Below are 14,337 nucleotides of genomic sequence, written 5' to 3' on the forward strand. Positions count from 1 at the left end.
TTGCACCTTTTCTGGAACTCACTTTGTAGACCAGGCCGGCCTCAAATTCACAGAGATCCACATGGCTCTGCCTCCAAGTGCTGGGATTAAAGGCATGTGCCACCACCGCCTGGCGAGATAAATTTCTTAACCTTAACTATTAAGTATCCAAGATTATCTGTATCCCAAAGGGATATATTTTAGAGGGCTATTTTACTTGAAAATAATCTTCCCCTGTGAACATAAAGTCAAACGCTTTTTAAGCAGGATCAGAAGTTACAAAAACAAACAGGTATACACAAGTATATAAGTAGGAAAAGCAAATTTTCTAGGGATATATGCTACAGATCTTGCACTCACACTTCAAAAAAGTAATCCTAATTAACATAGCTTAGTGGGATAATTTTAAATAATTGCAAAGTGAAACTCTCAGCATACTGAGAGTGTGGGTTACCCCATACTACATATTCACTATCTACTCCCCTTCTGTCAATGATGAATACTTTCATTAGTTAACTGTCTTTACTCTTCAGTAGTGCATGTGATCAGAGGCCTTTTTCTGCTACCTAGAGCATTAATGAGTCACCTGTCCTAATCATCATTGGTAATGTTTACATAAAAAGAACTAAACATACATGGCAAATAAAGTAAGAATGCAAACTTGAATTTTTATCTAATGATAGGAACAAAGGATCGTTGCAATTTCTTTATATACTTTAACATTTCATATACATGCATATGTATATTTTAAAAATTCTCATTGTTTTCAAAACAAATTTTATATATATATATCCTTTTGGCCAGGTAATATTCTTACCATTATAAGAAACATTTCAGGAAATTTTAGAAAATTGTAAGCACTATCTTAGATATAACAAATAATTCAGGTTTTGAATTATGATCTTCTTATTGATTTTTTTCTTAATATTAAACATTGTCCTAAAAGACTTCATTGATCCATCTGCCCTTTAGCAAAGAAAGTAACTGCCAGAAATTAATAATGGTCCAAACACCATTCAGTGTGGTTTGCCTGCTGCACAGCCTTGTGTTCTGCTGCTGTAAGCTCTAACTGAGTAGTCTCAGTATACATGCTACTGGTTTATCGAGTGAATTGTTTCTGTAGGCACTGGTTGGCGATAAGACACTGGCGTTTTGGTTGATGGATGCTGAGATGTACACGAACATGAGTGTTCTGGCTCCTTTCACTCCAGTTATTGACCGAGGAATTCAGCTGCATAAGATGATTCGGCTCATTACTCATGGGCTGGGTGGAGAAGGCTATCTCAATTTCATGGGTGAGTGTGAGTTACAGAGAAAGTAAATCTGTGCTTAAGATGTTACCTTGTATAAGTGATGAAGAATACTTTCGTTTGATTTTTCAGATTTAAAAAAAAATCAACTTTGATTCTATTCATTATTTTTGTCAGAATGCTGAAATATTTTAATCCTAAAATTATTATTTTAAATGTCTTCCTTCTGATGTTATTGTAGTATTTTAATATTAAGCAATGTAAAGTTGTAGTTGTCAAATAACAATCTAATAAGCAAACAGTTTGGATTTCCTCTGAAATAGCTGCATACCAGATACTTGTGTCACAGTGTCAAAGTCATGGCCAAGGGACACTGTGAAGAGCAAAATCCTTAGTTTTGAAAGCAGGGACTATTAGATATTCCTTACCCAAAGAATGCTGAATAATAAGATAAGTAAATTAGCTACTGTGTTTCTGTATCTCCTTCCCTCCAGCAAGCATCTGAATGTTTGGATTTTAGGAGTGTTGGCCTTGTTGGCTGGAGAACAATGAGCAAAAACTATTAAAAAAATATATCAAAAATATCCAAGAGCCTGAGTTGTATTTCCACAAAAATTGCTTCCCAGTGTTAGATTTTTTTTTCTGAGACAATCAGCAAGCATCCTGATTGTTACCATTGTACTTTCCAATCTATGAACTAGCTATGCAGCATATTACAGAGCTCTAACATTGTCTTAAGAAGATGTTGGCCGGGCAGTGGTGGCACATGCCTTTAATCCCAGCACTCAGGAGGCAGAGCCAGGTGGATCTCTGTGAGTTTGAGGCCAGGCTGGGCTACAGAGTGAGGTCCAGGAAAGGTGCAAAGCTACACAGAGAAACCCTGTCTTGAAAATAATAATAATTAAAAAAAAAGAAGCAGGTGTGGTATGTGTACATTCAGCCACATATTGAAATGTTCAACACTAGTTCATTAACAGTAATCACAACTTGTTCTTGCAAGTATAATATGTTTTAAAACATTTAAGAAACTAACATTTAAAGGGGGACCAGTTATAGATGTTGTGGTATATGCAGGAGTAATATAATTATTCATGCTTTAGTCGTTTTAGTTTTTTTTTTTTTAATTTTGTAGAACTTTGTTTTCATTTTTCCACTGGTAGAGATTTCTTTAAAAGTAAAAAAAACTATTTTTTTTTACTTAAATGGCAAATAAAGTAAGAATGTAAACTTGCATTTTTATCTAATGATAGGAAGAAAGGATCATTGCAATTTAAATGGTTCTTTTTTTATTTTTGCCTTCTAGTAATTTTTTTGTTGTTGTTATTGTTTTGTTTGGGAGAGACAAAGTATATGGAGTTGAGTGGGTAGGGATGTGGGGAGGATCCTGGAAGAGCTGTGGCAGGAAAACAGTATGATCAAAATATATTCTTATGGAAAAAAATTTAAAGCCAATGAACACACAAAAATAAAATGATTCCACAATATTTTGAACATTTTGGGTATATGTTCTGCTTATCACATCCATCATCTCCATCTGTATGATCCTAAAAAATATCAGTTTGGCTGATTTGCTTTTTTATTGTTTCTGTATATAGTGTTTTTTTAATTTAGGGTTTCAAATAATATATCTCATCAATCATAAGAGAACTGCCATGTTACTGTTAATTAAAAAAATGTGTCGCTTATTTTCTTTTTAATTTTTTCCTTCTTTTCTTTTTCTGGCAAATCTTAGTTCATAATAAATCTGGGGACAAAATTTAGGTGCCTATTAAATTATGCCTCATTCCATTGTCAGCTGCTATTATCACAGCTCTGTGAGGTAAAGGGACATGTTTAATGGTATATAAGTAGGATGTGACAGCAGCTGGGCCCTTGTTCATTCTCGTGGTATGTAACTTGAGGATATCACAAAATAATTATACTTAGCTCAATTTGTACATTAGGCACAAATGTGTGGCTAATGACTGAATACGTTAGAGGGTAAAAGTGACCTGGTGGAGTCCAGTCTTCTAAATGCTCATATGTGTGAAGAGGTATAGGGAATCTTTATTCTGTACAGTTATTTCTCTGTGGTAGTCTTGTGCCTACCGTACAGGTTTGCTTGTTTTATTTTTTTTAAGGGGGAGGGCGTGAAATGATTTAGTGCATATAAAAAATGCAGAGTGTTTCCAAACATGTAACCATACTCAACTCTTACATAAATTTACTATTTTTAATATTATTAGTTATAGGTCCTGAGTAGTGCTTTAATTCCATATAGGAATATTTTTTTTAATAATCTTTTACAAAGATCCATTGATTAATAAAAGGGTTTCTTTAAGGTGTTCAATCCATTTATATTTTCAGGTGTCAGATGGTAACTGGGTATTGTATCTTGCTTGGTTGTCATCTCATAGATAAATTTGAAAGTGGATTTAGAAGGAAACTTAAGGACGATTTTGAGTTTGAGAGAAAAGAACAAGAGAGCAGGTGAAATGGAGATGGCAGTACCATCCAGGAGCAGAGGGATGGGTCCAAGATGGAAAAGGGCATGCCTTTGGAAATAGAGGTTTAGGATGCAGTCAGCCTCAACAGTCCATAAGCAGCTACACTGGAGAGGAGTACATGCAGAGTGAGGATGCTCGGATTTCAAGCAAAAGAGCTTAAAATGTTAGCCAATGTCAGGGAAAGCAAGAAGTTTCACTTCTCTGAGTTCTGACTCAGAAAGTACCCAGGCTTAGTAGAGAGGATCTGCAAGCAACTGAGTCCAGGGAATGGATTGTGGAGTACATGTTTATCTCTTGTGAAAGACAGTTTTATGCCTGTCTTTAGCATATGTTCAGGTATATCATGTTTCTTGAAGTGGCTGTAACAGACAGCTTTCGTGAGCAATATTTGCCTTTCTAGGTGACTGACAGGCTCATTTGGGGTAGCATATCTTTATGATCATATTATCACTGAGGCAAGATAGAATATCTCCTATCTATCCAGAGCCAGAGATGGTATGTGGGGCATGTTCCTGTATTAAAAAAAAGTAATGCAATTGACTAGATTAAAAAATAACAGTAGAGAGAGCTGGAAAGATGTATCAGCATTAAGAGCCCTTGCTGATCTTGCAGAGGAGTTTGGTTCTGTTCCCAAAACCCATTATCACATGGCTCATAACTCTCTATAACTTTGGTCATGCTCTCTTCTAATCTCTTTATGCATCTCTGTACACATGCTGTACATTTATGCACCCTCACACATATATATACACATACCATATAAATAAGTAAATACATCTAAAAATTAAATGAATAAATCTATAAAATAGCCATGTTTACCAAAAGGAGATACCCTTTGGCTTTAACAAAGCCCTTCAACTTCTTTCTTATGATATTGGAAGTCTTAAGGAGGGCAAGTTATGATACTTTTCCTTCTTTAAGCCAGTTTGTTATCAGACATTGTAAGTTGAGCCCAAAGTTGATGATGAAGGAGATATCTATGTTTTGTGGTCTCTAAGCCTGCTAAGTCTGACAATCTACAGAGAAAGGATAAGTAATAATTATTTGTTAGGAATCATTGTTTCCCCACTTTATATTGTGTAATATATTAGAACACTTCTGTAGTCAGTATTACCAAGAGTAAATATTACTTTTTTCATATACAACAGTGGATACTGAATAAATGAAAACCTTAGATTTTTATGTCTAAGAAGGAGGTCAGATCTTTACCTCCATTGTTTTGATTTATTGACTAAGTCTGACTTGTATTAATCAGTTAAATTGTCAGATGTATCTGTTGGGTTATATCTATGTGTCTATGGGATATAAACACATCTAGAACATTGGAACAAATTTAATGGGTTATATGGTTTACCTAGCTTCGCCATTTACACACACACACACACACACACACACACACACTCAAGTGTGCACACATGAGAGGGCAAATTGGCTCTTTGCAGGTCTAGCCTCCAAGGTGTCTTTATATGTGGATAAGCACTATACTCAGTGACAAGGTAAACAGAGGATATTGTATAAGTTGGCAGCAAGCTTATAAGAGGAGGATTCAAGAAAGCCATGTTGAAATCAGAGTAAAGTATTCCTGATGAATCTGAGGGTTCATTTGAAATTAAACTTCACTGGTAATACTGATTAAAATAAATAAATAAATAAATGGGAATCAAAAAGTCCTAGAGAAATTCATTTAGGGTTTGTTGTTGTTCTTGTTTTCTTTTGTTTTTTGTTTGTTTCTTTTTAATTAAGAAAATTTTTAATTCATTTTACTTACCAATCATAAATCCCCTTCTCCTTCTTCCTCCCTTTCCTGCCTTTCTCCCCTGCAACCACCCCCCAATCCCTCCTTCAACAAGGCATGGTTTCCAATGGGAAGTCACAAGAGTCTAATGCATTCAGTAAAGGCAGGTTCAAGCCTCTCCCCCTGCATCAAGGCTGTGCAAGATGTCCCACCATAGGTCGGACTGGACTAGGCCCCCTGCATAAGCAAGACAGTTGTGTAGCTTGATCTGTTTAAGGGGCCCCTGGCAGGAGGATCATGATTCATCCCTGGTACATGAGCTGGCATTTTGGAGCCCACAACCTATGGTGGGACACCTTGCACAGCCTTGATGTTTTCTGTTTTTAAGCAAATTTAATGGGGGGAAAAGGTAGGGACTGTGGACAGGTCAGTAATTCAGAGTGCTTACTCTATAAGAATGGAGACCGAATCTGGGTCCCAGAATCCATATAGAATCTCCATGCTGTCAGGCAATCTTATATGGAGATATGAGAATCCCTGGAAGCTACAGTGCCAGCTAACATGATGTCAGAAAAGAGAAAGCAAGTCCCTGTCTCCAACCAATTGGATAGCAAAAACAGGCCCAAGGTTGTCCTCTAACTTCCACATGCACTATGGTTTGTATAGACCCACACTCTACATACATGAATACACATACAGAGAGAGAAAGAGAGCACTACTATACTTTGTAAAAATCTTTCAAGCACTCTATACTGTTTAAGAAAGTCCTTCTATTAATCATTGAGTAGCTTTATAGTTTTTTTCCCAGTATATAATGTAACTAGAGGATATGGCTTTAAACAATAGTTATTATTAATTATATTAAAATGGCTTTTTGAGATTTTATAATCCTAGTAAAAATATGTTTTGTGGTTAAAAATAAATGTAAAGTGAACAGCTTAAACTTCACACACAGAGTGACCCCAGTGAGACCATGTTGACTGCTGGCCGGGAAAGGGAAGATACAACTCCCCAGATATGCTGTGGGTCACCAAGCATTCTGGTGACACCCGACTATCATGCAAATGCTATGCTTTTCTAACCAGTCAGCCAAGCCAGAGGAATGACAGCCATATTACCTCATCCAGTAACTCCTCAGTATTCATCCAGAATTAGGTGACTATTGTGCCTAGTAGTTATACTACCAGCATAAAATACAAGTATTGTTATTGCATCATTAATTCTTTATATATTTCCTTATGTCACCAGTGTAATAGCACTTAAAGTCTGCCTAGAAAGTATAAAAAACAAAAGCAGATATTTAATGATTATGATATTACATATACAAACATTTAAAGTATAAAGTAGAAGAGAAGGAGGCCAAACAGACAGCCCAGTGGGTAAACGCACTTGTTCCCAATGATGATCGGGTTTGATCCCTGAGATCCACATAATGGAAGGAGAGAATCAAGTTTTTCCCTGATTTCCTCTTTCTCTCCATTACATGTGATAGATTGTGTGCATGTGCACCCCCCCTCCACACACAAGTACAAACAATTTTAAAAGGTCAAATAATAAAACATTAGGTATGTACCACACTGCTGTAAAATACTAGCAGATACAATGTAATTGGATTAGGCTGGCAACAGAGAATCTATGCAGAAAGTAGTCCCACCATCAGAAATTGAAGGCAAGAAGATTTTGCAGCTTTACCTTACTTCAAGGCCTTCTCAGGGTACATGATGAGATCCTAGATATTAAAGAAAAGAAGAAGAAATTAGAAATATTTAGTCATTAATATGATATTTCTTATGTTTTAAGTGTCAATTTTGTGGTAAAAATGTTACCATTGAGTGATCCTTCTCATAAAACACTTTCTAACTTAAAATATGTTTGCAACACCAAATAGTTGTCTAACAAATATTTTCTTCATTTAAACAAATACGTCTTTTATAACTTCATGAAGACTTATTTATTTATTGCCAAAATGTGAATGCTGTGTAGATTTTTTTTTTTTTTAATCAGTAGCTTTCTGCCAATTTGTGTTCTGTTTGCCCCCTGGTTTGACTTCTTTCATTTTGCATCTCCTAGAAACATATGCAGAGTGACAGGAGTCTGCAAACTTTTGAGCTGAGGAAGTGAGGCCCTTGTTACCTTTCTTGCTGCTCACTTTTTTTCTTCCTTAGGGGGATTCTAGCATTACAGAAAAGCAATTTTTAAATGAGTACACCATTTGGTTTGAAATTTTAATGGGGCATGTGATCTCTGGTGTATCTCAAAGCACAAATGATTCAAATTTATCATTAAAAAAAAAAGATGGAACTGGAAAAGTAAAATCAACAGAACCAGCAAGATTTACCACTATACTGTAACAAGGTGTTCCAAAGAAACTCAAAATTTGTGTTGTCACCATAAAACAGAAATTTCCCAGGATATTGGATACTCAGACATAATTGGAACACCCAACAAAACCTTGAATCGACTGGGCTTGTTGACTTATGCCTTCTCACTTACTTCATACATGAAAGTTACATTTGTGGATTCCTAGTCCAGTCTCTGTCCTCTTTGATGCAGAAAAGTAAAACAAGACATAAACTAAGTTAAAATTATAAAGGAGCTTCAAGTCCAGAGACTTCTGAAAGAAAGGAGAAAGAAATCAACTCACAAAATTCTTTCTTCTTTCCACACACCCACCTTCAATTTACCATTTTTCCTCTATTTTACCTTGTTTCAAATTACTAGATGTTTTACCTGCTAAATCGCTGATTTCCTGATCATATACCCGTTGCATTTAAATGCATAGTACTAACATTACAGACTGTTTTTTAAATACAGAGCATTTAGAAAAACAAAATAGAGCTATGGGATTTTTATTCCTTAAATTTCTGCCATATATAGACAAGTGGACATTTACTTTTATGTTTTTCATGGATTTCACATAGTGATTTGGAACCCCCTATCATTGTTATCCTAGTGGAAGTTAGAGAGTCAAAAGTAGTGTTGGTCCAGTTGGACTTCCAACTTTTGAAATCTCCTATACACTACTAAGGTATTTTTGAAGACATGACCCATGACAAGTATTTTACATTTAGTCACATTTCTGTTGCTATGATGGAATACTCTCACAAAAGGCAGCTGGGGGAGAGAGGTTTGGCTTGCAGTTCCACAGGGACAGTAGTCATGATGGGAAAGTCTTGGCAACAGTCAGGGAAATCATGGCATTCAGAACTTGGATAGGACTTAGCCGATCACATTGTCATCCACACACATGCAGCAGACAGAGAAGAGGAAATAGGGTGCAGCTATAATACCCCAAAGCCTAAGGCTCTCTACAGCCTGTACACCCTCCCCAGCCTGCTTCACCACCTGGTGACCAAGTGCTCAGATACATACACCCATGAGAAGCAACTCGTAATCAACCCACAACGGAGATTTATAACAATTGGCTCACAATTGTGTGTGGAATGGTTGTTATTTGAACAGAAGGGAATGGTTGCCATGGGCTTTGTTTTTGCTGGTCACAGGGGTGTATTGAACAAGGAGAACAAATCCTCCACATGGTAGATTTTGTAAGATAAGACTCAGTCACATATTGTAACATTTTTTTTTCTAATTTGATGCTTTATTCCTGAAATAATTTAATTAGAATTTATTGCTAGAAGGAAATACCTAATGGTGTTTAAATTTTGGTGTTGAAAATTTACTTTTTGGCTAATAAAAAGTAAGTCATGAACAGAAATAAAAATTACTGTGTAGATGATAATTGAGTTCTTGAAACAGCTTTTCACATTCTCTAGCTGTGACCAGCAATGTCTCCTCTATTTACATGTCCCAGCATCTTAAGTAGGCGCAAAGTACATTCCTTGGGCTCTCTGGAAATCTGGATGCCAAGGCTAGATCCAATCATCAATATGCTGGGAACACCGCTCTATCTTTTCTGAAACCAATGAGAACAGTATGGAAAGCATTGAGTAACTCCAGAATCATGTTTTCATTCTTTTCCAGTATTGTTACCTTCTTGCCAGAAATTACTTTAGATGCTATACTAAGTTACTTCTTTCATTACATATTTATCTTTTATTGATTTATTTTGTTTTCTTGAGACGAGGAACTTTCTGTAGTTCTGAATATCTTAGAGATCACTATGAAGAACTGGCTGACCTTGAACTGAGAGAGATCCTCCTGCCTCTGCCTCCAAAGTGCTGAAATTAAAAGTGTGAGCCACTAGGCCAAGCTAAATTCTTGAGACACAACACTTGTCAGAAATCCCAGTCTTAATTTCTTTTAGGGACAACAAACTTAAAATACAGATAAAGAACATAAAACATGAAGGTACAAATGAAGGAAGTCTGTCACACACACACAGAGCTGCTAAATTATAGGCTGATGACTCATCAAGTAAAGGTGATTGCCACAAGCCCCATTAGCTGGCTTGGAACCCCTGTAACCCACATAATGGAAGAAGAAAACATGATTTCTGCAAGTTGTCCTCTGATCTCCACAAACATGTCCTAGGCTGCATATGGCCACAAAAACTACACATACATATACAAACACACAGAAATGTAAAAGTAAATAAATACAACAAAAATTGTTAAAAATGGACACAGTTAAAATAATTGGAAGAAAGTCTTTCAAGTTTTGACCTGCTTTATGAAATAAATGGAAGATGGCTGTCTAACTTTTCCACCCACATCCTCTACCCCTTGTACCAACCATCCCCTTACACTGTTCTAGTGCAAGAGGTCCAAAGCTAATGCCTCCTCAGTCTCCCTGTAGCCACTCGAATGATCATCTGCCAGGACCTCCTCACCCATGAGTATAAATGTTCTCTGACATTTATAAATTTAGAATATCACAAATAGTCTGCACCTCAGTGTGAAGGACAAGATGACTGGTACGACAGAGAGGGGTAGTGATAATCCATTCATTGATGGTGATTCCTCCAATGTAGACCTAGAGGTCAAAGACACTATAAGCACAGTAATCTTTCACATGGGTGTGGCCCTTCACCATCACTTACAGGAAGTCTGCCTCACGAAAGGGGTATGTAAGAAGTGTTTCAAAAATGACATGGAATCCTTCAAATCTGCTTGCAGTGCAGAGGCCAGAAACGATAAAACCTTTTGTGACCATAGCTGTAAAACAAACACATTCTTGATAATTTCATTAAATAACGTGTTTTGATTACTGTTAGTCACATTTTCAAACCCGTATCAAGGCTGATTGATTCATGATTCCTTATGACTCAAAACGTTCTCTCTTTGCTCCCGTCTCCACTGATCTCATCATTGCTCTTAACGTCTTCTCTGTAAGACCAGTCTTCTTTCTTTCTTTACTCAAGTTATCATCATCAAATCTGAACTGTGTCTCTGTGATGTTATCATTAAAATTTAACTTTGGGTGTGACAGCAAGGTTTTAGCCCCCCTGGATTACTGTGAGCACAATGTAACTCCATTTATGGTTTTATTTAAGGATTTTTTAGAAATGGAAAAATGTTAAGCAATTTGGGAATTAATTTGGATCTATCAGCTAATGTGATAGCTGGATATGGCCTGTCAACCACATAATGCCAGGACGTGAGACAAATAGGACTAATACTGTGCGCTCTTCCTTTGACAGTGATTAATTTTGAGTGAAGACTCTTTTTTCCTTTAATGCCATGTAGGTTTTCTAACAGTAAAGTGGGTTTTTTTTGTTTTGTTTTTGAGGCAGGTTTTTGTTTGTTTGTTTGTTTGTTTTGTTGTTGTTGTTGTTGTTGTTGCATAGCCCTGGCTGTCCAGGAAATCACTCTGTAGTTCAGCCTGCCCTCCAATTCAGAGATCTGCCTTCCTCTGCCTCTCAAGTCCTGGGATTAAGGGCTTGGGCCACCCCTGCATAGCTAAGTAAAGTGCTTTTAAACTTCTCAGAGAGTGTCCTTTATTTGACTATGTGTAAATGATCTCTTCTGTATTGTTCCTGGAGAAGCTAGAGACCAGTGGTAGATCAATACTGCAAAGCTGAGATGGTTTATGTAACTACTGCAGTAGAAATTACCTGTGAGACTGGAATATAAAAAGCAAGAATCAAAGTTTTATTCTGGGTTTTAATAAAGGGGGCAAGTAGACCACATTTGTAACACAGCCATCATTTGAGACAAAAACTTACACATTTCATCACGTTTCATGGAAGCAGGTACTGTGGAAGAGCTTATCAAATGAATACAAAGGAACCAACTCAACAAAAAACAGAACAAAACAAGCAGACAAAAAAGACCTCTTTTAAGACAGTTAACAGATTATGCAAGGCCATGACTATGCATGGGGTAGGCATTTGGGAGATTTATACACATAGAAAGAGATTAGTGTGGTTTTAAGCTGGTGTTTAATAAATATGTGCTAAAAGGATTTTAGTTGGGAAGGTAGCTAGAAGTTTATTTATAAAGATCATGCAGGCCCTATTGCAGAAGTAGGCATTGTACTCAAAGTAAAATTTGAATAAGAAAATTATGGAGCTACAGTTTGAGTTTGACGATGATAGCTTGAGTTAGGAAAGAAAGAACAGTGGTCCTACTGAGCAGGTTGTAAAAGGAGTAAAGAGCAATGATGAGATCAGTGAAGACAGGGGAGCAAAGAGAACTTTTTGAGTCATAAAGAATCATGAATCAATCAGCCTTAATACTGGTTTGAAAATGTGACAAATGGTAATTGAGGTTTTGGCTTAGCCAACCAGTAACTGGCAGTAGCACTTACTATCATGGAAAGGGAGTTGGGGATTCAACTTATCATGAAAGTAAAGACTCAATTTTAGACACGCAATCATCAAGCCTCATTGAACCATAAACAGCAACTAGTTGAGTTCAGAAAATATCAGGGTCAAGAAATGTAATTTAGAAAACTTTAACTTTGCAATTACCAACAGCTAGATTCATGAGGTCATCTTTAGGAACTGAGAACCATTGCACAAGAGAGGCACAAAGCAAGACCCAGAGGAGCACAGTGTCTAAACACGAGGAAGTCAGCAGAGGAAATGGCAGTTTCTGAAGAAAGAAGGAAAGGCACTGGAATCGAAGTGTTAGCACCAAAGACCAGATTTCAAAAGAGGAAATAATTAGAACAGCTGGTTTTGCCTCACTGAACCAGGCCAAAGAGATTCTGAGAGTTAGGGGGCAAAGAGGTCCACTCTAGTGACTGAAAATGGAAAGTCAGTGGCTCTGCAATGCTTTCTAGCAAAGGGTGAAATAAGGTGATATAGTGAATTGGGAATCAACGAGGCTTGCTTCCTTATGGGAGGTAAATACATTTTTTTTGTTGTTGTTCAGATTGGGCTCTTTAGAGTGCTATTTTTTTTTTTTCTGGACTGAGAGAAAGATTAACATAGAAGAAAAAAGTAGGTTAAAATTGGCAGTGTACTCAAGTACGTGTGTAAACATTAGTATTTGCACAGAGGTACTACCTTAACCTGAAGCAAAGAAGAAAAGGGGCTAAGGTATGGTTGGTTATAAGGGGAGTTTCATGGAGGTGAAATTTATGTTGCTAGCTCACGGAAGTCATCATTTAGGTTTGAAAGAGAAGAAAAGAGAGATGTTTGGGAAAGGATAGAAGGTTTGAAGAAGACATCTTTATTAAAAGTGAAAATAGCAGAGAACTATTAAGTAGGTAATGGACACTCACCTGATGTCTAATTGGGCCAGCAAGTACAATCAGCCCTTGGTTATTTTTTTTTCCCCTTAGAAGGCTTCAGTTGATCAAAGATTAGAGTTGTCTGGCACCTGTCAAAAGGAAGGCTTTCTGTGAAGAGAAGAGAACCTGAGACAGACTAGAGAACATAAAGACTTCAACTACCAATAGTGTCCAATTGAGTGGGCGGGTTTTGACATCCTTTAACAACCAAGGCAGCATGGGAGGGGCTGCCCCTGAGCATGATTGAGAGGCTTTGTACAATACATCTTCATCGGCATATAAATTTAATTCAATAGTTTTCCATTTTTTCTTATATTTGTCCGCAAAGCATTTGTATGTTCATATTTATGAAGAATATATAATCACTTTGTTTATAAAATAAAATAATGCCAACAGAGAACTGTTTTGTTTACAATGTGGGTCATCTGATATGTGTCCCCATGTTTCTTGTTTAGGAATTTCATTATCCTGGTGTTATTCTTGTTCCTGTAATGAGTGATACCTGTGGAGAAAGAGGCACAATTACAAACTAGCAATTTTCTTTCTCAGCAGTATTATGAAATTTCCATTACTAAATTTGAAGGATTTTCTCCATATGATTATATTGTATTTTGACATTTGAAAATTCCGTGGGACATTTTTTAATGAATGTGTTACATTCTCCCCAAAGCCACAAGGAAAGTAGATGGGTTTTGTCCTGAGTGTCAGGCTGCATTTATTGATGGCTACATTAGACATCAGTATAAAATATGTGATCTTACTTCAGCTCTTCCATCTGTGATTGTTTAGTGTCAAACTTGTAAATTCTTCTTTTTTTCTGATAGAAGGGAATACAATAAAAATTTAAATGTCTCCCTGCTAAGTGCTGGAATTGAAGCAGTTACAGGAAGAGAAAATACACTCTCATGAACAGTAGGAGTGCTAATTTCTGGCATTTTCTCTTAGCTTGTTGAGGCAAGATTACTGAACGTAACATGACTCCTAGAAGTCTATAAAACTGAACTGTGAAAAATGGCAAAATTCTCAGTGTGAGTAGTTTCAAATGACTTGAAGCTCTATTAAAATGCTCAAATACACAAATAGCACATATTCTAAATAGCAGAGACCTGAAAGAAACAGGCTGGATTTGATTCACAGCACACCAATAACCCATTTTAGTGGGCATTTAATGAGATCCTACCATGATTGCTGCACTGTTAAGACTGAAGTAGTGGAGCTAGAAGCCACTGAAGTCCAAGGTCCATGA

The 14,337-nt window shown here is 36.7% G+C and overlaps 1 protein-coding gene across 1 annotated transcript in view; it reads left to right on the forward strand.

The window, feature by feature from the left end:
• Positions 1-14,337, forward strand: part of Gbe1 (1,4-alpha-glucan branching enzyme 1) — a 241,631-nt gene that overhangs the window by 181,952 nt on the left and 45,342 nt on the right. Inside the window, exon 12 of the mRNA XM_036203624.1 lies at positions 1,103-1,274. Coding sequence (XP_036059517.1) covers positions 1,103-1,274 — 172 coding nt within the window. The remainder of the gene's footprint in view (positions 1-1,102; positions 1,275-14,337) is intronic.

Source organism: Onychomys torridus, chromosome 12, assembly GCF_903995425.1.
Source record: "Onychomys torridus chromosome 12, mOncTor1.1, whole genome shotgun sequence".
NCBI lineage: Eukaryota > Metazoa > Chordata > Mammalia > Rodentia > Cricetidae > Onychomys > Onychomys torridus.